This window comes from Paramormyrops kingsleyae, chromosome 17 (genome assembly GCF_048594095.1).
Source record: "Paramormyrops kingsleyae isolate MSU_618 chromosome 17, PKINGS_0.4, whole genome shotgun sequence".
Taxonomy (NCBI): Eukaryota; Metazoa; Chordata; class Actinopteri; order Osteoglossiformes; family Mormyridae; genus Paramormyrops; species Paramormyrops kingsleyae.
In genome coordinates this window covers 8,573,300-8,598,713 of record NC_132813.1, presented here as the reverse complement: position 1 = coordinate 8,598,713, position 25,414 = coordinate 8,573,300, and the positions used below count along the sequence as shown (strand labels likewise).

The 25,414-nt window shown below is 47.9% G+C and overlaps 1 protein-coding gene across 2 annotated transcripts; it reads left to right on the top strand.

Annotated features, from left to right (window-relative positions):
* Positions 1 to 866: 866 nt before the first annotated feature.
* On the top strand, positions 867 to 24,232 carry map3k10 (mitogen-activated protein kinase kinase kinase 10). 2 transcript variants are annotated; one of them, XM_023813798.2, is made up of 11 exons: positions 867 to 3,976; positions 14,423 to 14,603; positions 14,724 to 14,872; positions 15,500 to 15,675; positions 16,389 to 16,635; positions 16,733 to 16,855; positions 17,270 to 17,408; positions 19,656 to 19,768; positions 19,964 to 20,196; positions 21,202 to 21,721; positions 22,233 to 24,232. In XM_023813798.2, exons 1-11 carry the CDS (start codon positions 3,121 to 3,123, stop codon positions 22,622 to 22,624), a joined length of 3,129 nt encoding a protein of 1,042 aa, XP_023669566.2. In that variant the 5' UTR covers positions 867 to 3,120; the 3' UTR covers positions 22,625 to 24,232. The 2 variants fall into 2 exon arrangements, with proteins under 2 accessions (XP_023669566.2, XP_023669567.2); XM_023813799.2 differs by lacking the exon at positions 867 to 3,976 and adding an exon at positions 11,943 to 13,461.
* Positions 24,233 to 25,414: the final 1,182 nt, after the last annotated feature.

Sequence of the window (25,414 nt, the reverse complement as noted above, 5' to 3'; positions counted from 1 at the left end):
TCTTGAGTGATCCCAGACAGCAGCACCTGTGCTCTCTTGACCAGTGCTGTAGTGCTGATAGTCCATGTCAGGAATGTTTTTTTTTTAAGCCAACACGTACTAACCCTGGCATATAGCAAATCTCCCGGCGGCTCCGTTTCTTTTTTGTCACATGTTAGATTGAACTTATGCCAACCAATCAGGAACAGAGAACACAAGAACGCCGATCCAATCAGGAGCCCCAGTGCCTCAGATTCAGCTAGCAAATTCGCAAATGTTTCTTTTTGTTCTTACAACATTAAAATCACTTATGAACTTTTTTCCCCCTCACATTAAATTAAATTTGTAAAAATATATTTTAAAATATATGTTTTCAAAACAGATGTTTACGTCAGCAGTTAATAACAGTGTCGTGTATTAAAATAAACTCAAAAACAGAAGGAAGCAGTAAATACGGGAACTTTTCCAAAAGACAAATATAAATTACAATTTGCGAATAAAGAAAATATGAACGGTTACACGCGGATGACGAGTAGCAGGACACGACACGGGTTTTTACGTCCGACAAGAAATGTAAAAGAGACGAGTGGGACAAATATGTAGCCTACACTGGCAGTTACAATGCGGAGGTTAATTTACTTATTGTTCACTTATTATTACATAGTATTGTTCACTTCCATGGCAGCCCTGTCGCTATGTAATTTATTTCAACACTGCTGCTTCCTTCATCATTTTAATAGGTTTAAGTAACCCTTTCCATGCTTCCAGTTTAATGCAGGTGCTATCCCTGTTTCCCAGTAACCAGTATGTATGCGCTTCCTTGATATCACAACAACTACATTTCCCAGCATCCCTTTCGATCCCCCACCCCCGATCCAGCTGGTGTATTTGGATACAAAGTCAGCCGCAACCGATGACAGCTCAGTCCACTGAATGGAACATTTTCGTGGGGAAAAATACTTTGATTTCGAGTGGAAAATGGTTAACTGAGTGACCCCAAGGGGCACAAACCTCGTAGAATAGCTCGCATTAAATCGAGGGATATGATGTTGTAACACTGTAAAAACAAGGTGGACTCAGAGGGACACATTCACACGCCCATGCGACGAGGATTTCGGATGGAATATAGTACGTACAATTAACTGCGGGTGTCACGCTAAAACCGATGGACCAAGTATTTTGTTTTTGAATATTCATAGCAGCGGAACCGGAGTTACTGGATTATAAATTGTGTTGCTTTCAGTGTCGTTATTATGCTTAATATTATTACAGTGAAGATGGTGGATTGTTCTTCCACGGACTTCTCGATAGCCAAAGGAAACTCATCATCGAAGAAGATTTAATCGTCCGTTTTCTTCGCGTCATGAATTTTGACTTCGCAAGATCAACACAGCACTATTATAAACGCCACACGTTGTTTTGCCACGGGGAGCTCCGTTAGTTATGAGGATATGAGTGTCCAGGAAGGTATATGCTTGCATGCATGTGAATAGCTATGTGGATCGGAAGAGGAGGATAGGGTAGGTTTCTCTGTTCCACCAAAATGAATGGATGATGACTATTTTACCACTGCGAATAATGTTATCGAGCAGATATGCAACAAAAATCGTAGAGAAATTTTCTGCATCTGTTCGCGATAATAATTTGAGCTTTATGGGCGCAGCCGTGAACAGCCAGAATAGCAAAACATCTTAAAGGAAAGGGACAGGTTATGGTTTCACCGTTTCATTGCCATTTATCTCGCGCTGTTTAAACGGGTAAACATACCCAGGATTAGGGTATTCATTCTGACTACTGTGTAATCTATCCTCCGTGAACATTTTTATTAAAATGACAAAGTACAACCGTAATATATGACCTCCGAATAATTATTATACGTTCATTCATAGAGGCCTAATACAAAATGAACGGGCACCTAATTATTATGTGTCCTATGTAATTGCACTTTGTAAAATGGAAGAGTGATTTTCTTAACCACTATTTATGGGTATTAAATGGGCTTATGCGTTAGCAGTGTGCGGGATTAACTCAAGGCAGCGACCAACAAGGGCAATAACGCTCGGCTTACGTGTCTGAGGTTTTTTCCGTATAATATTTTTAACCATTAAGCGAAATTCCGTGCTTGGTTACTGATTGACTGTCAGCCTGTTATCCCGCTTAAGGAGTTTAACTAAATTGAGAGTGTCGGGCTTATGTCAGCTACAGATAATGTAGTGTTCGCCAACGTGAACCGATCATTTTGTACCTAGTTGTAACTAATTATTAAGCAAATCGAGATGTATTCATTTCTTCAATTGAATAATATAAGGGTTTATTATAACCGGATTTAATTTAATTTCTGGCTTGTCTTATACCTATAGCAATAGGTGCTGGTTTTATACATTCCGAGACATGGACTTGTCATTTCTTAGACCGTATTAATCGTGGTTAATAAACAATTTATCTATGAATCATGAAAGAAATCGTCTTACAATCGGAAGCGATCACCGTTTTTGTTTTCAACTCCGATTATGCAGCACCCCATATTCGAGACTGTTGTGATGCAATACAACGCAGCGGTCTCCGGAAAGACTAAAGATCACCGTAGGTGTCTTTGAAGAGCTATACGCTACAAAGGCCTGCCTTCTGCAGGCCTGCTGTCATATGAGATTAATCAGCTACAAGTATTCAAATCAAAGGCACCATCATAAAAGGCTGAACGTAAGTGCCCTAAAGAGATTCTTTGGGAATATATATTAACTACAAACAAGATGCTTAAATAACTTAAAGTGAGGTCTGTGACCACCTGACATATGCTCCTGGAAGAGCAGGATGGAAAAGCGTGAACTTTCTGTGCACTGTTTTCTCGTGAGTCACAGATTTACAGTTAGCTCATCTCCTAAGAAACCCCCCCCCCTTCAGAAAATGCCAGCTATAATAAATTATAACATATCAAGGATGCGGCAGTGACAAATCTGACGATCCTAACTTCTTTGAGCATCCCAGTGCCATGGGACAGTAGCATAGCAGCATAGCAGCGATTTCTCACCTCTCATGAAGAAAGGCTGGATTCAGTCAATGGGCCCTACATGGATTTTGTGCCTGTGCTGAAAAACAATCTGTGCCAGCTGTTGAACCCACACCGGTAACCTGCAGGCTACCATGGACCCGTATGCAAGAATGAACGCCGGTGCTGCCCCCTTGCCTTGTACCAACTGTGGGTGCTGCCTGCAGGCTTCTTCCTCCGGTCCCCCGGCAGAAGGTCAGCCCCCTTGTGCCGGGCCGGCTGAGAATGGCAGCAGCTGGGATTCCTCCACCGTGTCCTCGTCAGGCTCACCTGACCCCCACCTCCACCACCAAGGAGGCGCCGACCCCTTCTGGACGGCGGTGTTTGACTACGAGGCGACAGCCGACGAGGAGCTCACGTTGCGGCGTGGAGATCTGCTGGAAGTACTCTCCAAAGATTCCAAGGTGTCTGGGGATGAGGGCTGGTGGACGGGTAAGATCCAGGACAAGGTGGGCATCTTCCCCAGCAACTACGTGACCCGTCGAGATTCCAGCTACTCCCAGCTTTCGGGTAGTTTGGTGGCAGGTGGCGAGAGCCCCCTTGAGATAGACTTTGCGGAACTTCATCTGGAAGAAGTGATTGGCGCTGGTGGCTTTGGTAAAGTCTACAAGGGCATCTGGCGGGGTGAGGAGGTGGCGGTCAAGGCGGCTCGCCAGGACCCGGATGAAGACATCAGCGCCACGGCCGAGAGCGTGCGCCAGGAGGCCCGTCTCTTCTGGATGATACGACACCCCAACATTATCGCTCTACGCGGCGTCTGCCTGCGGGAACCCAACCTGTGCCTGGTGATGGAGTACGCCAGAGGAGGTGCCCTCAATCGGGCGCTGGCTGGGAAGAAGGTGCCGCCACGGGTTCTGGTCAACTGGGCCGTGCAGATTGCCACAGGCATGGACTACCTGCACAACCAGGCGATAGTACCCATCATCCACAGGGACCTCAAATCCAGCAATAGTGAGTAGCGTCTCTGGATACATTAACCGGAGCTCTTCAAATCAGGCCCTCGATTCCAAATCCAGGCCTTGTTGTTAGTTCTCCTGGGCAGTTAGTTTAGTAATTCCTGATTATGATTGGCTACAGAGGTTTACACCTGGCTTACCGGTAAAGAAAAGCTGGAAAATCAGCAGTGCTCGGCCCTTGAGGGCTATGATTTGAATGGCTTTGTATTAACCCTTCAGATTATGCATGTATATCTCAGGAGATCTGTCACTTAGTGCTGATTGAGAACCTTTGTTGTATGTGCGTGTGTTGGCATGTGAAGGAATACGCTGATACAAGACCTTCAAATTGGTCTGCTGTGAGCACTTATTGTATTTCTCAGTGCCTTAAAAAAAAATCATGATCCTTAAAGATTTGAAAGCGACATGTCAGTTACCATAGCCAAACCGTTAAAACGTTTATCGCAGTATGGCAAAAGTACGTCTTTAGTCTTTGCTGAGGTGTTGACGCAGGGCTGTTGAGTCACACTAAATATCAACTGTAAATATCAACTGCACAACTCGGGATCGTTACACGCTGAAGCAGCAGAGCTCGTGCAAGGAGGAGAATGAGAAAGAAAAAGAAAATGGCAACCCTTGGGAGTCTAAAGTTACACCCTAGCTTATTGTCCAGGTGTGTGGGTCTCATGTATCCTTTTCAAAATGTAGCCCTGCTCAGCACAGAGCCAGGACTCCCGGCCGTGTACACCACCCTCCCACAGTCCTGTCCCAGTTACCGCCGCCCCCACCAACACCACCTTCCCAAAACCTCTGGGAAACGTGCCAAGCGCTGTGTCATCTATCGCTCTCACCCTTCCCTTCACCCCCAGGGAATCATTGACTTACATGGTGACAGGAACCTGCATCTTATCACACTATTACCTGTGACAGTGACTTACATGGTGACAGGAACCTGCAGCTTATCACACTATTACCTGTGACAGAACACATGAGAGCACATATGTTCTGCCGCAGAGGGTAAGTGAATTGGAATTTGCGGTTGTTCTGTATCATTAAATCATTAGCCAGACTCCATCGGTCTAAGTGGTTTAATGCAGATGGCTGTCAGGTGTATAGGGTCTTGGCTATACGGAAATGTGCTCAAATTGACTTTTTTTAATTGTTATTGGCATATATTTAGCCAAGCTTCATCTAGAGTACTATGAGTATGCTGCATAAATATAAATATTACACACTGTAATCTTGACAATCTGAGGTATTATAAGGACATCTCCCCTATTGGGGTGTGACTGTAGCGTGGAGGGGCTATGATGGTTTTCGTAACGCCTAGCGTCTTTGTGCCTACTCAGACCAGGTGTGTTTCAGTGGGTTGGGGACAGCCCCTAGCCAGACCAGTGTTGTGGTGACCCAGTTGCTGGTGACACACTCATCAGTTGCACTGGTCAACAAAATGCAGCTTGGGGCCCAGGGCGGCACTCCAGAAAGTGCCAGGGAGGTGTACGTTTTCAAGGCCATTAATTATTTTCATCTGGCATCGGACAGGAGACCAATAAAGGCTTGGTTAACATGCAGTCATCTTTGTTTGGGCCTGAAATGAACGTGTGTTTTGAAATGCAAACGAGGCTTTTGCCTTGTCTGCTAACCAGCTTGCGGGTAAATAGGTCAAGGTGGGAAATCACAGAGTGCTTAGCTGGACACTAAGCAGGTATATTCCTTTACAAAATAGAGGTTCCCTTGGTGCTGATAAACTCTCAACACTTGGCTTCGTTCCATGGACCAGAAGAGATCTGGAACTCAATCTGGATGGTGACTTCAAAGATATCCAATCCCCTTCTCAGTCCCTCTTTGAAATATTTTGAATAATTTTTGAATGTCATCTGAGTTTTGAGTCGCTTTGTGTCGTTTTTTGCTCCTGTAATTCGACGTCGCCGAGCGCTGCCGTTCTAATGGGCTCTGGCAGCGACGCAACACCTCAGACGAAGCACTGGCATGTTAGCTGAATGCGGAGATGCTGAGGGCAGTGCTGTGTAAACAGGATCACACCTGACTTCTACAGAAAGGCTTGTGACGTGTGACTAAACATTCCACGTTTGGAACTCTGTAAGCAGAGAGGAGACAGCTCTGAGAAAAGAAGCTAGAAGCTGGAGATGGTCGGAGTCTTCACGTTGTAGGAGTTACAGGACCCAATCCCAGGGCAAGATCTGGAGAGACAATCCTCAGCGTCAGGTTCAGACAGAGGAAAACTGTAGCCCAGCCGAGACTGCTGCAGGGCAACAACAATGACCCCTTTATCACACGCTGAAGGCAGGGACGGCCTGACGACGACAGGGGTCACTGGGGGGGGGGGGGGGCCTGGGGAAGGCCACAGAGGGAGGCGTGTTACGTACTGTAGACCTTGAACCGTGGGATGAAAAAAAATGAAGAGTAAACAGGCGAAGGAATGCTTCATAGAGGCTGAGTGAAGAGGGGATAAAAAAAGCCTGGTACAAGCTGAGGAGGGAGTGGACAATGGTAGGGGGAGGGGCTAGTTTACACAGGTTCATATGGGATCATTCGCACAGAGGGCAAAGTACAAAGAGCGATGAAATGCCGGCGCTGTTCTGCTCCGTGGGAACGTAAGCGTGGAACGGCGTTCTTTTGCCTTTTAGTTAAGTCCTTTTTCTGTTTTATTAATTATCAACTGGCGAAAAGAGATTAACTAGGACAGGGCGAAGTGTTACGTCAGAAACGGGGCCTGTGGTTTCTCAGCTCGTTCGGATTCAGACAGAGATAAGCGATGATGGTAATGGGTGCAGAGGGGTGGGATCTGCTGGCACCCCAAACACCAAACCATGAGGTGATGGGAGCCACGGTAACGTCATGGTAACCAGGGTATTCCCTGAAAACCCCCCAGAAACTCAGAGAGATCATGTCTGTGATGTCGACGCAACCACTGTGCAGCCCCAGCGTCTGAGGTCTCCGTGGTGAAGCGTGGAGTGGCATGTGGGGGGGGGGAGGGGCGGTCAGACACCCAGCACGGGTACCACTGCACAGCCGACGCGCCAGCGACCGGGGCCTCCTGCAAGAGGGGCATTGTTGGAAAGCATCTGGGTACCAGCAGGCACGGGAGGTGGCCGCGGGCGATGGAGATGCACGCCTCTGCTGGGGACCTTGCACTGGGTGTCCCTGGTCTCACAGAGTCAGCAGGATGCAAATCGAGGGGGGAGGTGCTCCCGGCAGTGGTCAGTTGCCGGCAGCGTCTGCATGGCGTGGCGAATCGGCTCGGGAGACCCCGCGGGCTGGACAGCGAGAGAAAGTGGGAAGCGATCCCATGGGGTGCGCAGATTTTACTAGGCGAGCAGATATAGGCCGGCTGAGTGTGATGATTAAGCCTGGGAGGACACCCTAGACCGCAGTCCTGCGGGGGGGGGGGGCAGGGCAGGATTGTAGACAGCTGGCCAGGGAGCACATTGAGAACATGTGCAGCTCTGGGTTCTGCTGCACTTGCTGGTTTTGCTGTGAATTAAGCTGTGGTGGCTGCTTTTGGTCTGGCAGATTCTGCCTCACCCCCCCCCCCCACCTGCCTAAACAGTTGTGGTTTTACCAGAGGTGTGGCCCAGTGTGTTTTGCAGCAGTTGTGGGTTTGCTTTGTTCAGTCCCAGTGGTGGAGTCTTGAGGCGTTATGTGTGATTCCTCAGTACGAACGATAGAGCTTTTCGTTTGCATTTTCAGTAATAGCAACAGAATATTGGGAAAGATTCAAGATGGGGCATATGCATCGATAGAATTCATGGTTTGGTACAAACATCAGTTTTGGGTTCAGTGCAGTTTTGGTGCAGAATTTGCTTTGAAATCAGGGAACAACCCAGAATGGGATGCTAACCCATTACAGGACACCCATGGGCAATTTTGTAACTCCAGTTAACCTTGGCATGATTTTTAACTGGGGGGGAGGGGGGGGGTTACTGGAACACCTGGAGGGAACCCCATGATGACACAGGGAGAACCCTCAAACACCACACATGGAACCCTGGAAGCCTCTCGAACCCAGGTCCCAGAGGTGTGAGGCAACAGTGCTAACCACTGCACTGACATGGCACCCCCTATAGGAAAAATAAAAAATATTAAATTATAACAATCATAATGAACTGCAAGTTAGTCTGCCCACAGACAGATGCCCGTCAAAATCCCATGTTCTGTGTTACTGAGTATGGTCGCCTGTATCGATACACACCCCTATAGCCGTAATCCCACAGGGAGAGGCTGTTTCTGTGTTTCTTCTGCTGTCTGCACACTCGGATTATGTCGTCTCACGCCAGTCATCATGTTGGATGTGTTTCCAGCAACATGTCTGAGTTCTGTATAACAGACCCAACAGACAGTCTTCGTCGTGTCAACTACTCTCTCTCCAGCGTTGGTGTCATTTACTGGGAAACCAAAATGTTACCAAACTGCCGATTATGAGCCATTAACCGTAACCATCTCACAGCCACAATCAGCATAGAGTTTTCCTTGTTGATCACCTACTTGTGAATTTAGGTTCCGCCCGTTTCAATAAAAGTATTCCTGCATTTCATTGTGCGTAGCCAACCGAAAGTGATGCACTGAACAGCACACAATGAATACATGTAACGTCACAGGCCTAATATGCTCGGAAATATGCAGATAATAAGAAGAAGGCGATTCAGGTGAGACATGCACTTGTTTTAGAGACTTAATCTTATTGAAGAGATGTTTTAGTTGAGAAGTCTTTTCTTCATATAGCTCGAAGATAAAATAGTCGATAAAGGCTATAGTGACCACCTGAGCAGACCATCATCTCTTATCGATTATGATTATTAAAATCATTGTGAGTGAGTAGTATCCACGAAAAGGAAAAGACGTCTTGGTGGTTATGGTGAATTTGGAATGATTGATTCCCCTTCTCATATCTCCTAATTCTATTGCTGCCCACCTACCCCCAATTCCTAGTCTGATTTTCTCCTTTTTCCACCCTCCTCTGTCACTGCAGCACTCTCCCTTCTTTTCCTCTTTGTCCATTCCCTCTATCCTCCTGAGTGCCAGTGCCTTTAGTAACTGACAGCTGCATTCTGGGAAGCTGGATAGTGGGGTGGGGGGGGGGGGGTTGGGTTACTTCAAAAGCAGGACAGTGAGGAGGTTTTTTTCCCCCTGTGTGGTAATGAAGTGAAAATACAGGCCTACCATGTCCCTGGGGATTGTGGGATTGGGGGGTGGGGGTGGGGGTGTGGTACATTAAGGAACACAAGCATGGCACACGGCTACCCAACAGCGCAGCTCACGCTGCAGCCTGCCCCTCTCTCCGCAGCTCACGCAGACAGACACTGCACCTCACTGCTGCAGCCTGCCCCTCTCTCCGCAGCTCACGCAGACAGACACTGCACCTCACTGCTGCAGCCTGCCCCTCTCTCCGCAGCCTCCAGTGAGCCTGACACTTGACCCCTCTGTTTCTGCTGTGTGATCTTTATCTGAGACTAACGTCTCCCATTCTACGATGTCACATTTTAAATCATTCGTGCAACAACACCCCCCACCCCCCACTGAATAATGCATGTGCTGTCCGAGGCTTCGCCCTCCTAACCCCCCGGTGACCAGCGGATCTCACCAACAGCTCCTCCTAGCCATGTTAGCCTAGGGACACCAGAGAAGTGAATTTGATTGACTCTCACCAGTAGGGGGCGTAACCATCAAATGGCATGGTTAGTGTTTACCCTGCCTTCCCTTGTGCTGCTTTTTCTGTCTGCACTGACGTCATTCGGCCGGCTGAACTCACAGAGTAAATTCGCTTAATGCGACAGCGGCCCTCGTGAACGCATGCCTTGCGGCGGACTAGTGTCCCATCCAGGATGCTCTCGGCCCGCCCCTTTGCCTCCTGGGATGGGCGCCAGGTCGCTCCATAACCCCGAGCCGGATATGATGCGGTGTCAGTCAACTTAAATGCAATTCAGAGTGTTTTTACAGGCGACTGACACAAACATTGTACCTGTGTACCGGTGACAAGTGACAAGTGATTTGATTTTGTTATTATAAAAAAAATTCTAGACTGAATTTATACATAATAAAAAGAAAAAATAATAAAACACTAAAAAAATTAATTATAAAAATGAATCAATAAAAGGATCAAATAAAAAAAAATTTACTGGCATAAATACTGAAATCATGAGAACACAAGACATAAAAGATAAGATGAGTTTTTAGTTTTCTTTTAAAAATGCCCCTATTTTCAGGACCTTTTCTATCCTCAGCAAGGCTGTTCCAGTGGATGGGAGCATAACGCCTAAAAGTAGCATCACCAAATGTTTTTGTTGATATGGAGGATGTTTGAATGGATGACAGCCTTGCCTTGCACACTTCAACATTACAAGTATTTTACCGGCTGACATTCCGATCGACTTTCCACCAGAAAGTGCAGCAAGATGCAGGCAGGGGGAGAGCGATTACCCGGCGGGGCGGGGGGGGTCTCCATTAAACAGAGCCCTTGTTATTGAAGCAGTCTGCTCCGAAGGCTCCTTCAGGATCAGATTGGCCGTGTCACACTGGAATCGGATCTCGAAAAATGTTATAAACCTGTAAGGAGCCAAGGTGAGGGGGCTGCTTGGGAGAGGGTGGCAAACAAAGGAACAGAGTAGGAGGACCTGGGACTGGCAGCCGTGCTACACTTGAGGGCATCGCAGTGTAACTGTAGAAAACAGCGGAGAATGGGAACATCACGGTTATTTTCTTAGGTAATGTTTTCATCCAGATCAGCTTCAGCCATTTTAGCCAGTGTTACATACGACCAGGTGTTTTTACTGGGGCAGTTTGGGTTAAGTTAGGGTTAAGTTAGGGTACAACCACCAGGTAGCTGATGACCTTACAAGCCCACGTTCGTACCTAACGGTCAGCTTTTAGATGACAGCCTAGCGGTCAACGGCAGCTATGAATCTGGTGTGATTTTGCAGCACCGATCTGGTAGCCCAGGTGCATCAGGCAGCGGAAGAACTGAGCATGTTTGAGGCCATGTGTTTCCTGTGAAGGGGTAGCTGTGAAAACAGGTGTTAGCTGTTGTTGTTTAGCATCATGGGCTAATTAAACCCTTCTAGGGCATCGCTGTGACTTGCGTAGTGACGTGACAACATGGTTTGACACGACAGCTGAATTTTAGTTACATAACACTAGAGTCCCACCCCCCTAGTGTGCTGGTAGCTGCCCCACCCATCCAGAAACAGGGTGCTCCATAGTCTCATCCAATCACCAGTTTATCAACATGTGCCATGTCACCGCGTACGGCCTGCAAGAGAACCCACGCAAAGATACCCCCCCAAGTTTTGGATTTACATCTCCCCTGCCTCTCCCTGCTCCCCCCCTCTTTCTCTTACGCACACACACAACCTTAGGGAGACAGCTGTCCCTCACCATGATAGACGCAGTGAATTGGAAAACGAGGAGGCGGGAGGAGGGGGTTCTAGGGGCATGGCTAGCAGTGGGAGGGGGGACAATGGCTTATTATCATTGTCAGCAGCCTGCCCCTATTTTCTTTTTCTCTGTTTTTTTTTTTTTTGCGTCAGATGATACTTCAGCTTAACAGACAGAGAAACACAAATGCATGCACGCTAACGGATACGCAGCTCTCCAGCATAGTGGGCTCCACGCCTCAGACCACAAAGGGTCTCTCGCTACCGTCAAGACATTCTGAAGACAGTGCTGCGTTGGCTCCCGCTCTGGCACCGTTCCACAGACCGGAGCTTGGCAGCGCTATATGGGCACGAGACCCCCCCCGCACCTGCTAATGCTAACAGCTAATGCTAACGGCTAGTGAAAAACGGCGCTCGCAAACAGCAGAACCTCCATGTTGGTTCTGAAGGGTGCTTGGCACAAGAACCCAACCGTCTTCATTAGCATGAAAAGGGCTACCGTTCTGCCATTGTACACTGCCTTTTATGTAGTGTTTACATTAACATTTACATTTGTATTTCTGAATTGGCTTCAGTATTCTGTCATGTTAGATTCCAGTAAGCACAGTGAGAAGAACCTTGAAATATGCTGAATAGCCAGGTATCATAGGGTGCACCCCTGTTGTTTCATCTCATTTATATTTCATTTAATAACATTTAAAAAAAAAAAATTCAATAATAGTAACAACACAAAACAAAGATTAACCAAACAAACACTTTCTGTATTTAATGTGGCTTCTTGAACTACTTGCTGACGATTAGAGCATGCAAGCCATTTTGTGCTTTGCCGTGACAATAGCCAAAAAATATGAATTCTGGTCGAGTATGTCATGTCTTAGGACACGCACTCTTCAGTCCTGAGTACTGGTATTGGAAAACACCCATATGAGTAACCAAGTTAAACGCAGCAGCTGTACTAATCACACCCGTGTAGGTAGGTTTGGTCGGGCTCCTGATCAAACAAAACGCAGGCTGCGGACTCTCCAGCTCTCTTTGCATAGGCCTGGAGATAAGGGCAAACACGCTCCCTCCCCTCAAACCAGTCAGCCCTGTTGACACTCAAAACATTTCCATAGCCTGTCCGCAAGCGGAAATGTAGGAGGAAGTATGAAATCCAGCTCAGGATCACTCAGTAAGCCGGGACATGTTGAAAATGACTTCAGGTCAGTGCGCCGTTAATAATTCTCTCAGATGACTGGAGCAAAACTCCCGAACTGTCATTACAACCATACTTAACATTCTCTCAGTCGGAGATGCATGAAAAAATGCAGCATATTATTATAACTTTTTTGCATACCTCATCCGTGCTAAAACAAACACCTAACACAAATTTTCTCCAGTTGTTTAGTGATGATTCTTTATTTGACCATTGTTACAAGTTTGAATACAGGTACACAGGAATTCATTAGTGACCTCATATCCCATCTTACTCTCCTGTGAGGCACATGAACACAGGTGACCTTGTATGCAAACTAATTTCCCTCCACTGGGCTACGAATCATAATTGTCAATTGTCTCATTGTGTGTCAAAAGAGCGGGATTTCTCTCTGAAAAGCAAAACACAAATCAGTCTGGATGTGGTGGCACGGAAATTGTCAGTGGATTTTGACAGACATTTTTCTGTCAGTTTGAAGTGGATTAATATGTGTCAAATAAAAGACCTGTGGCAGAGTTATCCAACCCGAATGCTTATCCTGAGGCAGGGTCAGACGGGGACATGTAGTCTATCCCAGTCTCGTCCTATATGGGATGCCTGTCTGTCACGGTGCAATATAGAAACACCCGTTAGCCTAATTACATGCTTTTGAACTGGAAGAGGAAACCAAGCTACCTACAGAAAATGGACACAGCATGAGGTGAACCTGCAGACTCCACTTACAGAGATCAGAGGTGGGATTCAAACCTGTAATCCTGCGGGTGTGAAGCAGCAGCATCACCTACTGAACTTCCATGCCGTCCCTGTATTGAACCCTCACTTTGAATTATTTCCATTGAGTTACCCCTACAGACTCTTCTGGGACAGACATCTAGCCGTACCCAGGAGTGCTCTGAAGCTCCATCACTGCCTCATGTGAGATGCAGCCTCGTGTGAAACAGCGAGATGTCCAAACAACTTAACCTGAGTAATGACAAGAGAAATCGCTGGGTTATCTTATGTTAATCATGGACCCCGCAGCAACTGAGATTACTGTCCTGATAAGGCAGTACTTGTTAACCAGTGTTGCGTGTAATTGTCATCTTATGATGCATGGCAGGCTTCCTGAAGGATAGCTTATTCAGTGGCTTGGTGGGATATTTCAGCACAAAGCTTTAACAAACTGCACGCGTGCACATGCATGCAAATTGGGTTTCGGTTTTGTATGTCATGCTGGATTGGAAAACAAAAAGGACTGTTGATTATTGGCTACAGAGGTCTGCTTGTGTGCAGTAGTGAGCATCTCTCTTACACCGCATGTTCACCTTTTTGTTCTGTTTACCATGTCCTATTGGATCCTCCTCAGGGGTGGGGCCACAGAGGCACTGGCCCCAGCTGAAAGCTTACTGGTCCCTGGATTGGCCCCCTGTCACTTACTGAACCAAAACATAATCATTGGCCCCTATGTATGAATTACGGCCCCACCTAAAAAAATCCTAGAATCGCCCCTGAACTTTCTCTCCAAAAGACCGGGTCCAACCCAATCCCCCCCCCCCCCACCCCAAACCAAGCCTTATAAAACAGGCTAGCAGTACAAAATGCTAATATGAATACATCTGCACTGCTCAGACCATTAGCTACTTAATTTCTGTTTGGTGTTAGGCTTATGTGATGAGGGTCTTTTTCCTAAATGAGTTTTGAGGTATATGTTCATCTCAGACTGGGTTATTTCAAGTAAAGGTTCTGCACAGACTCACCTGAAGAGGGCTGTAACATGACAGGGAACATCTGGACGACCACCTAGTGTTTCCAATCTATATAGTCACATGAAACTGAGCTCAAATATATGTGTGTTTTTTTGTTGATACCTGCCACAAATCTCTTGTCTCCTTTGCAGTATTAATTCTGGAACAAATGGAGAGGGATGACTTGTTTGGCAAGACTCTGAAGATCACAGACTTTGGATTGGCACGGGAGTGGCACTGCACCACCAAGATGAGCGCAGCAGGCACCTATGCCTGGATGGCCCCCGAGGTCATCAAACTGTCCCTGTTCTCCAAGAGCAGTGATGTCTGGAGGTAGGAGACAGGGGGGGGATAATCTGCTTAGGTGGAAGAGGCAACCAGGAGACCATACAAGGCGTTTACTGTGGGTTGGCCTGAATAGCAGCTCTATAGTTTTCTATTTCTATTTCTCAGTTTTGGGGTGCTGCTATGGGAGCTGCTGACAGGGGAGGTTCCTTACCGGGAAATCGATGCCCTCGCAGTAGCCTATGGAGTAGCTATGAGTAAGCTAACCCTACCCATCCCCTCCACCTGTCCAGAGCCATTTGTTCACCTCCTGGAAGGTAAGAATGTTTGCTCTATGCACACTGATGATCGGCACGCACTTATTATTTCTATGTCCTTCCAATATCCACAATATATCTCACACTATCTAGTTTTGCTGCCCCTAGTGGTGGGAGGAATTATGTGTAACTGTCAGAATTGCTTTTTTGCCCATACCTGATAGATTTGTAGCTGACATTTTTTGGATAACAGATACTGTCAACACTTTGGTCCTGATTTGTATATTTTTGCGTATTTTCTGTTGATTTTGTTACCTTTTTTCTTCTCTGCTCTTTTTCTCTGTTTCTTCTTATTCTCAGTATTCATTATTATGAATTATGATCGTTTATGAAATGAACGCAGAGCATTTTAATTAATCTTAAATGTCATATTGTTCGACACAATACACAATAATCAACAGATATTGTAAATAAATGTAGGTTTTTTTCTGTAAGAAGCTTTGTTTTGTGGGGTTTATTTTAGTTAAATCTCTGTCATTTTGTAGAGATGCGTGAGAATAACTGTTTTTAGGAATTCCTGGAATGTCAGTCGCTATTAGACACTTGGTTAAATGTAATTTTCTCAGCATCTCTTCCTCCTTTAACTCTTTAATTTCTTCCTCTTTGCTCCTCTTCTCCCTATATCAGAGTGCTGGAGCCCCGTCCCTCACAGCCGGCCTTCCTTCAGCAGCATCTTGTCTCAGCTGCAGGCCATCGAGCAGTCGGCCATGTTCCAGATGCCGCTTGAGTCCTTCCACTCGCTACAAGAGGACTGGAGGCTGGAGATCCAGCAGATGTTCGATGAGCTGCGGGCCAAGGAGAAGGTTAGGGAAGAGATGGTCCAGCTGGAGGGGGTTGAAGGAATATCTACACTTGTGCTGGGGGGGGGGGGTGTCTTAACTGTGTCTGGAGAAGGTTTCTTTCACTGTGTGTGGTGTAGAAATTTTCTACCTGTAGCACTTACCTCATAGATGGAATGGAAAACATCCATGAAGAACTTTGAAGAAGTTCATGTTCAGTTTACCTGTGTCTCATGCTGATTCATGTTCTAGTTGGAAGATCTTACTTCCCACAAGTCGGAGTCACGAGTACGTCATATTCGAATGCTTTGTTGTCAGAGCAAAATGAAAAAATAGTGGATACAAAATTTTAGCTAACGTGGGCTGATGTGAAGTTGATAACTTTGCACTGTGCTGCGGTCCATTTGCTTTGGGTACAAAGATAAGTAGTGTTGTTCTATACCAGGTAAAGTGTACACAGATTACAACGGTAGTTGTGTTGCTAAAAATAAGCAAATATGTACCACCTACTACTGAAAGGGTCCTTATGTTTGCTATGTTGAAAGGTTAAAGGTCGTCCCAACTTGGGAACTGAGGTATCAATTTTTTTTCAGAATTTCACACTTGTAAGTATGAGTTGAGGGGGCATTCATGTGCAACTTCCAAGTCGGCAACTTGTATTTACCATAATTCCGTGAAGGCAGCATCAGTCTCACGTCTCTGATCCACTGTCTCCTTCACTCGTTTCCGATCTCTAGGAGCTCCGGTCCTGGGAGGAGGCGCTGGCGCGAGCGGCTGAGGAGCAGCGTGAGCAGGAGGAGGTGCTCCGACGGCGCGAGCAGGAGCTGGCCGAGCGGGAGATCGACATCGTGGAGCGTGAGCTGAACATCATCATCCACCAGATGTACCAGGAGAAGCCGCAGGTCAAGAAGCGGAAGGGCCACTTCAAGAAGAGCCGCCTACTGAAGATGGGCCGTGATGGCAACCGCATCAGTCTGCCCTCTGGTGAGCGGAGGGGGAATTGCATCTGCCAAGGTGTACATCCAGCCAATTAGGAGGTTATAAGTGCCTGAGTGTCTTTTTCCCTGTTTTTCTCTTTCAGGATTTGAGCACAAAATCACAGTACAGGCCTCTCCCAGTGTAGACAAGAGGAAAACTCAAGGCTCTGAGAGCACTACCCCTCCAGCCAGCCCTGGAGTCATTCCCCGCCTAAGAGCCATACGCTGTGAGTCTGAGATCGGGGAGTGAGCAGGGGTGTACAAGCAGTGGGTCTAATATGTTGGAGAAGCAAACATCCAAACGTGCAGCACTTTTCCATGAGCTTTGCTAACACTGAAGCACAAAGAGATGCACAAAAATACGTAAACTAGGACAGAGACAGGAAGGCGCTCTGTACCTGTGACATCGAGTCACAGCCATGGTACACTGATGCCGTTAAATGAGAAGCGAAACTCGGTGAAACCCAACATGGCTCTGGGCCATTCAGGTTTAACTACCTGCATGGCTCAGCACCAAGGCAAGATGAGCTCGACTGGCCGAAGGGGGCGTGTCCGGTCAGCCTCTGGTGTTTTCGTTTCGTGTACACAGAGGGTTTCGCCCGTGCCCTGTGTGTATAATAACACCGCCATGTGCCGCACAGTGACGCCCAGCGACGGGAGCAAGACCTGGGGCCGCAGCGCCGTGTGTAAGAAGGAGGACCTGACGGTGCACAAGAAGAAGGGTCGGACCTGGGGCCCAAGCTCCACCCACCAGAGGGAGCGGCCTGGCGGGGAGGACAGGTAGGTGGGGTGCCGCTCGTGGATACGCCGCCGTGGAAACAGGCCGCGTAACTGTGCCGCTGATGTGCCCAGCAGAGTTTGGCTCGTGTTCCTGAGGGCACAGCCTTCAGACGGGGATCAGCACAGCCTCCAAACTAAATGGCACAAACAGAGGCATGTGCAAGTACCGCAACACAGTGTGTCGTCCGCTTTTTTAGTACCTATTCCAGACTCGGTACTATTTGTTCGAACATGAAATACTAGGGAGGCACTTACAGCCAGAGCTTGCTGATTGGTTGGTGCTTACAGCCAGAGCTTGCTGATTGGTTGGCGCTTACAGCCAGAGCTTGCTGATTGGTTGACCACAAGCACCGCTGTTAACTTGGAAGTGACACAGAAGTGCAGAAAAAGAGATTTAGTGGAGCAAAAATTGAGCAGATGGGACTATTTTTGTACCCAAATTACATTTAATGCATCAAATAATATATTTTTTGCTTGTGTCTCCATATTCTTGCATTGGAAAGTTTGATCACTAACCAATATACTTTTGTCTAATATTACCATACTGGCAATGAAACTTGCCAGCGCTTATTAGCAGGGTAACATTACATCATTTTTTATTCTAAGGAAAACAAAATATCGTATGAAATTATGTGTGAAGTTTGACCTACAAATTTTTTTGCGTCTACCCTGCTTATTTAGCATAAAGGTCCCAGTTCCTGTTGTGCAGTGTGAAAGCGACACACAAAAGTGGTCAGGAACTACAAAAGTTCCAAGTCAAGACAGGCCTGGGCCTTTGTAAACCAGGACCAGGTTCTGGAACTTCGGTGTGAAAGCACCTAATGAAAGCCAGATGACAATGGAGGAGAGGAACCAAAAATAAAACCTGGGGGGGTCCTAAGTCAGCTGGCTGCCCAACCCCCCCGAGCATTCAAACACTATAGAAAAAAAAGGTAGTGGGCTTGCTTGCTAAAAGCAAGGTGTAAACTGTGCTCAGACTGTGGCGGTTGAAATCCTAGGGCTGCCAGAGTGATTGCAGCCTTGTGTCTTTGAGCAAGGCCCTTATGCCCCAACTGCTCCAGGAACTGTTTGACCCTGCATTCTCATTGGATAAAAGCATCTTCTATCGAAATTAATTGTACAGCACCTACAAGTATACAGAACATGTAGGTTTGTTTTTCTTTGGGTGAAAGGGGGGAAAAGGTCATCACCAGGGGGTGTGGCTTGTGTTTTCTCATGCCCTGGACTTCAAGGGACCTGAGGGTGACCCCCCCCTAAATTTAGCAGAATGTACTGTGGGAACCCAAGGTCAATGGGCCCAAAATTCCCTGCTCCACCCCTGCATGGACGTGAACTTCAGGCATCGGCAGCAGGACAGGTCCCAGAACCATGAAGAATCCTGTTAACGTTCTCGAAGCACCCTGGGGAACATGGGGCTTAAGAGGTTCCCCTCGTGGGTAGCACATGGTGACCATCACCTCAAAAGGGGGGCCCAACCATACACATCCCCCCCTCCCCCCGCTGGACTAATCGATGGCATTTACCCGCTGACGTGGGTGGTTTGCGTGTAGTGACCAGCTGACAGCCCCCCTGAGGTTGGTCTTCACCCGGTGGTCTCCGTCCCCTGAGTGCGGGTCACAGCCGAGGGCTTTGTGCTGTACTTGCCGCTGCCATCCAATGAGTGTATCCTTTATTTCTGCAGACTGTCACTCTCGATGCAGTTTATTATGACACATTATCAGTCCATGCCCTTGGGGCCTCATGACATTAAACGCCAACGAGTATATATTTTTTTCTTGGCCAGTTTAGACTTTCCCTCCAAAACGTATCAATTAAGCTGAGAGTAAGCTGAGAATCGTACTGCCTGCAGGCCGCACGATAAAAAGACATTCAAACCTCTCCTCTCCTGGTCGTGCTGTTTCCGCATAACAGTCTTGTGCCAGGCCTCCATTTCACGTGCACAGAAGCACAAAGTGGCGTTTTAACTTTTGTTCGACATAGACGGAGGACCCTAATTTGTATGTATCATCGTGCCAGTGTTCCTCCCTGGGCTTCCAGCATCAACCCTTCACCTAAACACAAGTCCCTGACTGAGAACACGAAAGTAAAGATAGGAAGTGAAATCAGGAACTGATATCTTATTTGATTTGTTCGGCACCTACAGAGATACACGTTTATACTCATTTCTGCTTTTCCGCATTGCTGGGTGACTGTGATCAAAGCTGTGACGGCTCGCTCTGGACTTTTTGTTTATGTTATCTGCCGCAGGTTGAAGTCTCTGGGGGAGGGATGCAAGCAGTGGTCCTCCAGTGCCCCCAATCTGGGCAAGTCCCCGAAACATGTCCCCATGTGTGCCGCCTTCTCCAGCCTCAACGAAATGGGTAGGTTGGCACCTTTCCTTAAATGGGTAGGTTGGCACCTTTCCTTCCGTTCGTCTGCTGTTCCTTTGCTATTCTTTGTATTTCTATTGTTTCCATCCATCCATCCATCCATCCATCCATCCATCCATCCATCTATCTATCTATCTGCCTGCCGTGGTCAGCTTCTGTTTATCTCCCTACATCCCTCCCTTGCAGAGGAGCATTGCGAATCCCAGGACTCCTCCATGTCCCTGGAGGCCGACAGTAACGGGGGTGTGGAGGACGGAGGCCCCTCCTGGGTGGGGGTGGGCCCAACTGCATGGGGGGGGCCGGACCTGTCCCGCCGCTGCAGCCAGCGCAAGAAGAGCGACATTTTGCTGCTGGGCTGTGCGTCCGTGCTGGCCTCCGTGGCGCTGGGGCACGACCTGCTGCAGCTGGGCAGGACGCAGGTACTGCGGGGGCTGGGGGGGGGGGGGTGCTCATCTCCCCATAGCCGCTCGGACAAAAACAAAGAACAGACTTAGCAGTTATTTGTTCAGAGAAGCTGTTGTTAACAGCGAGCAGCCTGGAAGTGGCAGCGACGGGGAATCAAACGAAACACAAACAAAAGAAGGGACAAACAAAATGTCGCTGTCAGCCGCTGTGGATCTTGCATCCATCTGCTGAAAATGTGCTCCCGGTCACTCTCTACGGCACGCTGTTACTTAGTTAAGCGGTTTCATTTGGGCGCTAACCATTTATAGTAGGCGTGCTGACCAAGCTGCTGAGCGTTTGATATTTTCTGCTTGGTGCGGTGTGTTTATGTCATTAAGGCCCCTAACCCCATCCCTAACCCTACTGGCCAGTGAGGGGGCTGGATGTCAGGTACTGGTTAAATTAGGTTAGATTACACTCAACTTCATTGTCGTTGTGCTGAGAACAGGTACAGAGTCAATGAAATGCAGTTAGGTAGGTAACCAGGTACAAATGAATTATGTACAAATACAATAAATATAATTAATTATCAATAGAAATTATGGTTGTCTTCAAAATTACACATGAGGTTGTCTGGAATCAGGGGTATACCTATAAATTCAGTATCCCCAGGCAAAATGTCACCTTGGGCCCTGTCCAATTTTATAGATTATTTTGTGTATTCAAGAACTCTGTCAAGTGTTGGGCTTCCTGAACCTGCCAGGGCAGTGTTTCCCAATCCGCTCCTCAGGGCCCCACAGTCGGTCCATGTTTTTGCTCCCTCCAAGGTCCCTGCCATACAGTCCACATTTTTGCTCCTTACAAAAACGTGGACCGTCTGTGGGTCCCCAAGGACCGGATTGGGAAACACCGTGCCAGGGTCTCCATGCCCCTCCGGCGCCCCCGTCTGGCATATAAGATGCAGACGGGAAATAGAGAGCGAATGGTTGTGATAAGCAGGTGGTGACGTGATGTGACAGTGTCCCGCTTCTGGTTTTCAGGTGTCTCAGGACGAGCAGGACCTGCGTGAGGAGCAGCGCAGGAAGAAGGAGGGACTGTTTCAGCGGGCGGGCCGCTTCCGGCGCAGCACGTCGCCGCCGAGCCGCACGCTGTCGCTGTCGCACGGGCGGGGGCACGACTCCATCCTACCCAGCTTGGATGCGTCACCCTCCGTCACGCTGCTCTCGCTGTCCTCGCTGTCCGACTGCAACTCCACCAAGTCGCTGCTGCCCTCGGACCCCGACGACCCGCCGCAGGCCACGCCCATCAGACCCTCACCGCCCGTCCTGGCCCCCGCTCTCAACCCCCTGCTGGACCTGCGGGCGGAGAGCTTCAAGCGCGAGCCCAATCAGTCGCTGACGCCCACACACGTGTCAGCCGCCTTGGTGCACAGCCGCGGGCATCGCCGCACGCCCTCCGACGGCGCCATCCGGCCGCGCACGCAGACACTGGGCCACCGCCGCACCCCCTCAGATGGCAGCGCGCCGCTGCCCCCTCTCATCTCCCCCACACAGAAGACTGGTGAATGCAACTCAAACGACTAACTTTCAGCAAGACAGATAATAATTAACGAAACAATTTTAAACCATTTATAAGAAAAGAAACCAGTAACCTCTTTGTCTTTGACCAAAAGTCTATTGTTTGGGGAGGGGGGCTACTGAAGCTAAATTAATACTGTGGGGCGGGATACAAGTCCCTCCTGGTTTTTATTTCCCTAGACAGGGGCGTACACATGAGGACTGCCCCCCTTGAATGCTGATTGGTCCCCCTCCCTGGTCACCAATGCAAAACATAAAATAAGGTTGGGCCTCTTTATGAATCAGGGCCCTACTTTTGCCCCCCCCCCCCACCTTGAAAACAGACTAGTATCACCCCTTGACAGTATATCATGGATACTTGCTTTAAACATGTATTATTATTTTTATTAATTCCCCTGGAATTAATTATCAGCTCTTTAAGTGGCACTGCATCATAATCCTAGGAGAGATTACAATACATCATTCCTGTAACTGGGGGTCTCCTTCTCCCCCAGGCTCTCAGGAAACCCTGGAAATACCCCGGCTGCCCGATCCCTCCACCCTGTTCCCCGTGGCTCCTCGCCGCAAGGCTCCGCCCCCCCTGACGCTGGACCAAGAGGACACGGGCGCCCCCGAGAGGCCCAAGACGCTTGAGTTTGCGCCGCGGCCGCGCCCCACGCCGGCGCGGCCCCGCATGGACCCCCGGAAGCTGCCGTCACTATCCCGTACGCTGAGCTCCTCGCCAGGCAGCAGCTGCGACAGCCCGCTGGGCTCGGGGGACAGCAGCGTGGGCGGAGCCAAGCCGTCCCTGCTGGACATGGACATGGAGGGACAGAGCCAGGACAGCACCGTGCCGCTGTGTGGCCAGCAGGCGGGCACCAACCTGTGCGGGCAGCACCTCTCCTAGCGCACCAGCATCCTCACTCTCACGCCACCCCATCCACCGCCACCCCAAGCACTACATAGGGTTGGGGGGCTGTCAGAGTGATTGGGGGAGCGTAGATCAGGGGATCTCCTTGGACACAATGCCAGTCCTTTACAGCAGTGTTTCCCAATCTGGTCCTCAGGGACCCCAAAGACGGTCCATGTTTTTGCTCCTTCACCACTCATTTTTGCTCCCTCTCAGCTTCCCAACCAGCAATAACATGTACTGTCTGGGGGTCCCCAAGAACCGGTTTGGGAACCTTTGCTTCACACGCACACATACTACGAGCAATTCACCTAAATGCATGTCTTTGGAATTCAGGAGAAAACTAGAATAGCCAGAGAAAAGCATCACATCACAGGAAGAACATGCAACCACCGCTTTACTGAGCCAGCGAGCCACAACATATCACCCCAAACTACCCCATTTTACTTTCTGTTCTAGATACTTTCCAAATGCGTGTGATCCAGCAGCCATTCATAAAAGTCCGAGCCGTCGTGCTACTGTAGCCCGTACTCAGCAGATGTAGTTCTGTGTCATGACGTCAACATGACACAGTTCTTGTGCAGTGGAAATGGCTTTAAATGTAAGGTGGGATTAAAACCTCATTCGTGGCCCTGACTCTGCGGCTGGCCTGAGCTTTTCAATCTTGGCGATGCAGGTCAGGTGAGGTGGAAGGTCCCACTGCAGCACAATAAGGGGAGGATGAGGAGAAGCAAACAGAGGGAAACAAAAGGGTGTATCCCTCAGAACAGGACGTTGCTACGGGCGGCAAACAGCTCTCACTCGTTCAGCTCGCACTACCTGTTCTGCACTGCAAATCAGGCATTCCTGTTGGACGACAAAGCCAGGCCGGGCCTTTCCCTTTGATCTCCGGACTCAATCAGTCAGCGAAAAGTAAACAAAAATACAGTGGGAAGAGATAGAGAGATGGACGAACAAAACAAACTAAACAAATGTGCCCGCTTTCGTCTTGTAGTACTGCAAACGCAGAAGTGAAGGATGCCGTGAGCTTTTCCCGCTGTCCGCACAGGAGTGTGTGTCTCGTACCTCACGCCATCGACAGAGCAAAGAAACTATTTATTACGTACCAGTAGCTGTGTTGTTGAACTGGCATTTTTTTTGTTGTTTTTCCTGTTTTTTTAAAAAGATACATTACTGAGTAGCAGACATACAATGTACAGCATCTCTTTGAAATGTATATGTTTTTTTATTTTTCACAACTGTGTTGATTTTAGGTAGCTAAATCGAATTGATTACATTTCTCCCTGACTGAGAACATTCAGAATATTTATTATAATTATTGTTATTATTAAAATGATTTAATTAATTATTGTTCTCATTAACCTTTCCCCAGGGATTATCTGTATATATTTGTGTGTATATATATGTAAATATATATAAAGCAAAACAACCAACAAACCAAGCTACTACCTTTGTTGGACAATTGACAGATGTTCCGTTATGAAGCGCATGGATCCATGCTTCTGAAGTTTGAGGCTAAATGATGTCATTGAGTGCAGCTGTCTGATCATAAATGAATGATTAGCCTACTTGTCAAGGTGTGAATAAATGACCATGGACCACTGATGTACGCTGTGTTGCTGAAATGACTTGCGGACGTTTTGCTGAATGTAGTGACTTGCAGATTTACCCCTTTTGTACAGCTGGGTGTTCTGTTGTAGCAGCTTGGTTTCGGGAACGTTTCAGGAGTACACAGACTATAGGTAATACCCTTTACTCCACTTTCCTATGCTTCCAATGTCTTTTTTTACCGTTTTATGTGTATAGATTTTCATTTCTGAACCCAAGTCAGAACACTTCCACTTCAACTGCAATTAAATAAATTGTCCACTAGATGCCGCCAAACCTTAAAAGTGTAATTGCCAGTCGTGTGGTTACCAAATACTGAGAAAATGTTGTACGGTTGCAAGATTAGATTGTGTTCATATGTTTCCGAGGCTAAATACATGCTGCATTAGTTGCATGTGCTGCAATAGATGTAATTTATATTTTCATGATTTAGCTCATAATTTAAGTTGACATTGATGTGGATTCTTGATGTAAATGGGCAATATGGATTTATATGGTATGTATGTGTGTGACCCTTAGCCCTGTTTCACTTTGGGTGCTGTTTTGTATGAGTGTCTGCACTGTATTGTGTTGAACGTGTGACAGTCACGACGGCCACGACAGAAGCCCCCCCACTGAGGACTGATAGTGTGTGTGGCTGAACTGTAACCCAAGGACAAAATGCAGAGATTTAAAGTAAAGACATCGAGAAAATCACACACGCTCCCACGGGTTCACTACGCTCATGCACACACACCAAAAAATGTGCAAATCGCACACATGCGGCGTTGTTTATAGCCGCGAACACACCGCCTCGCACGGGCAGTCGCACGGGCGCACGAACACTCACCACTCTGTCTGGTGGCTCAGCCTCCACTCGAACGCTCGTCCAGACGCCAGCTCGTTACCTAGCAACACCACTTCACTTCCATGGCAATGCTATTAAAAGCCATGACAAAGAGCCGGAAAGCGATGGGGGGGGGGGGGGGGAGAACGAGAGGTGAGGGCACTAAAAATGCAGACAAAGGACACGTTCGTCAAAATGTGTTCGAAGCTGGAGAATTGTGTGGAGAATGACTCAGTGGACTTTCAGCGTGCAATGCATTCAAGGCACAGAAGAACGCACTAGTCATCGTCTTTTACCCTCGCTTGAGGTAAAATCCCGGTTTACCAGCACTCAGATCACGCGTTTGCATGGGG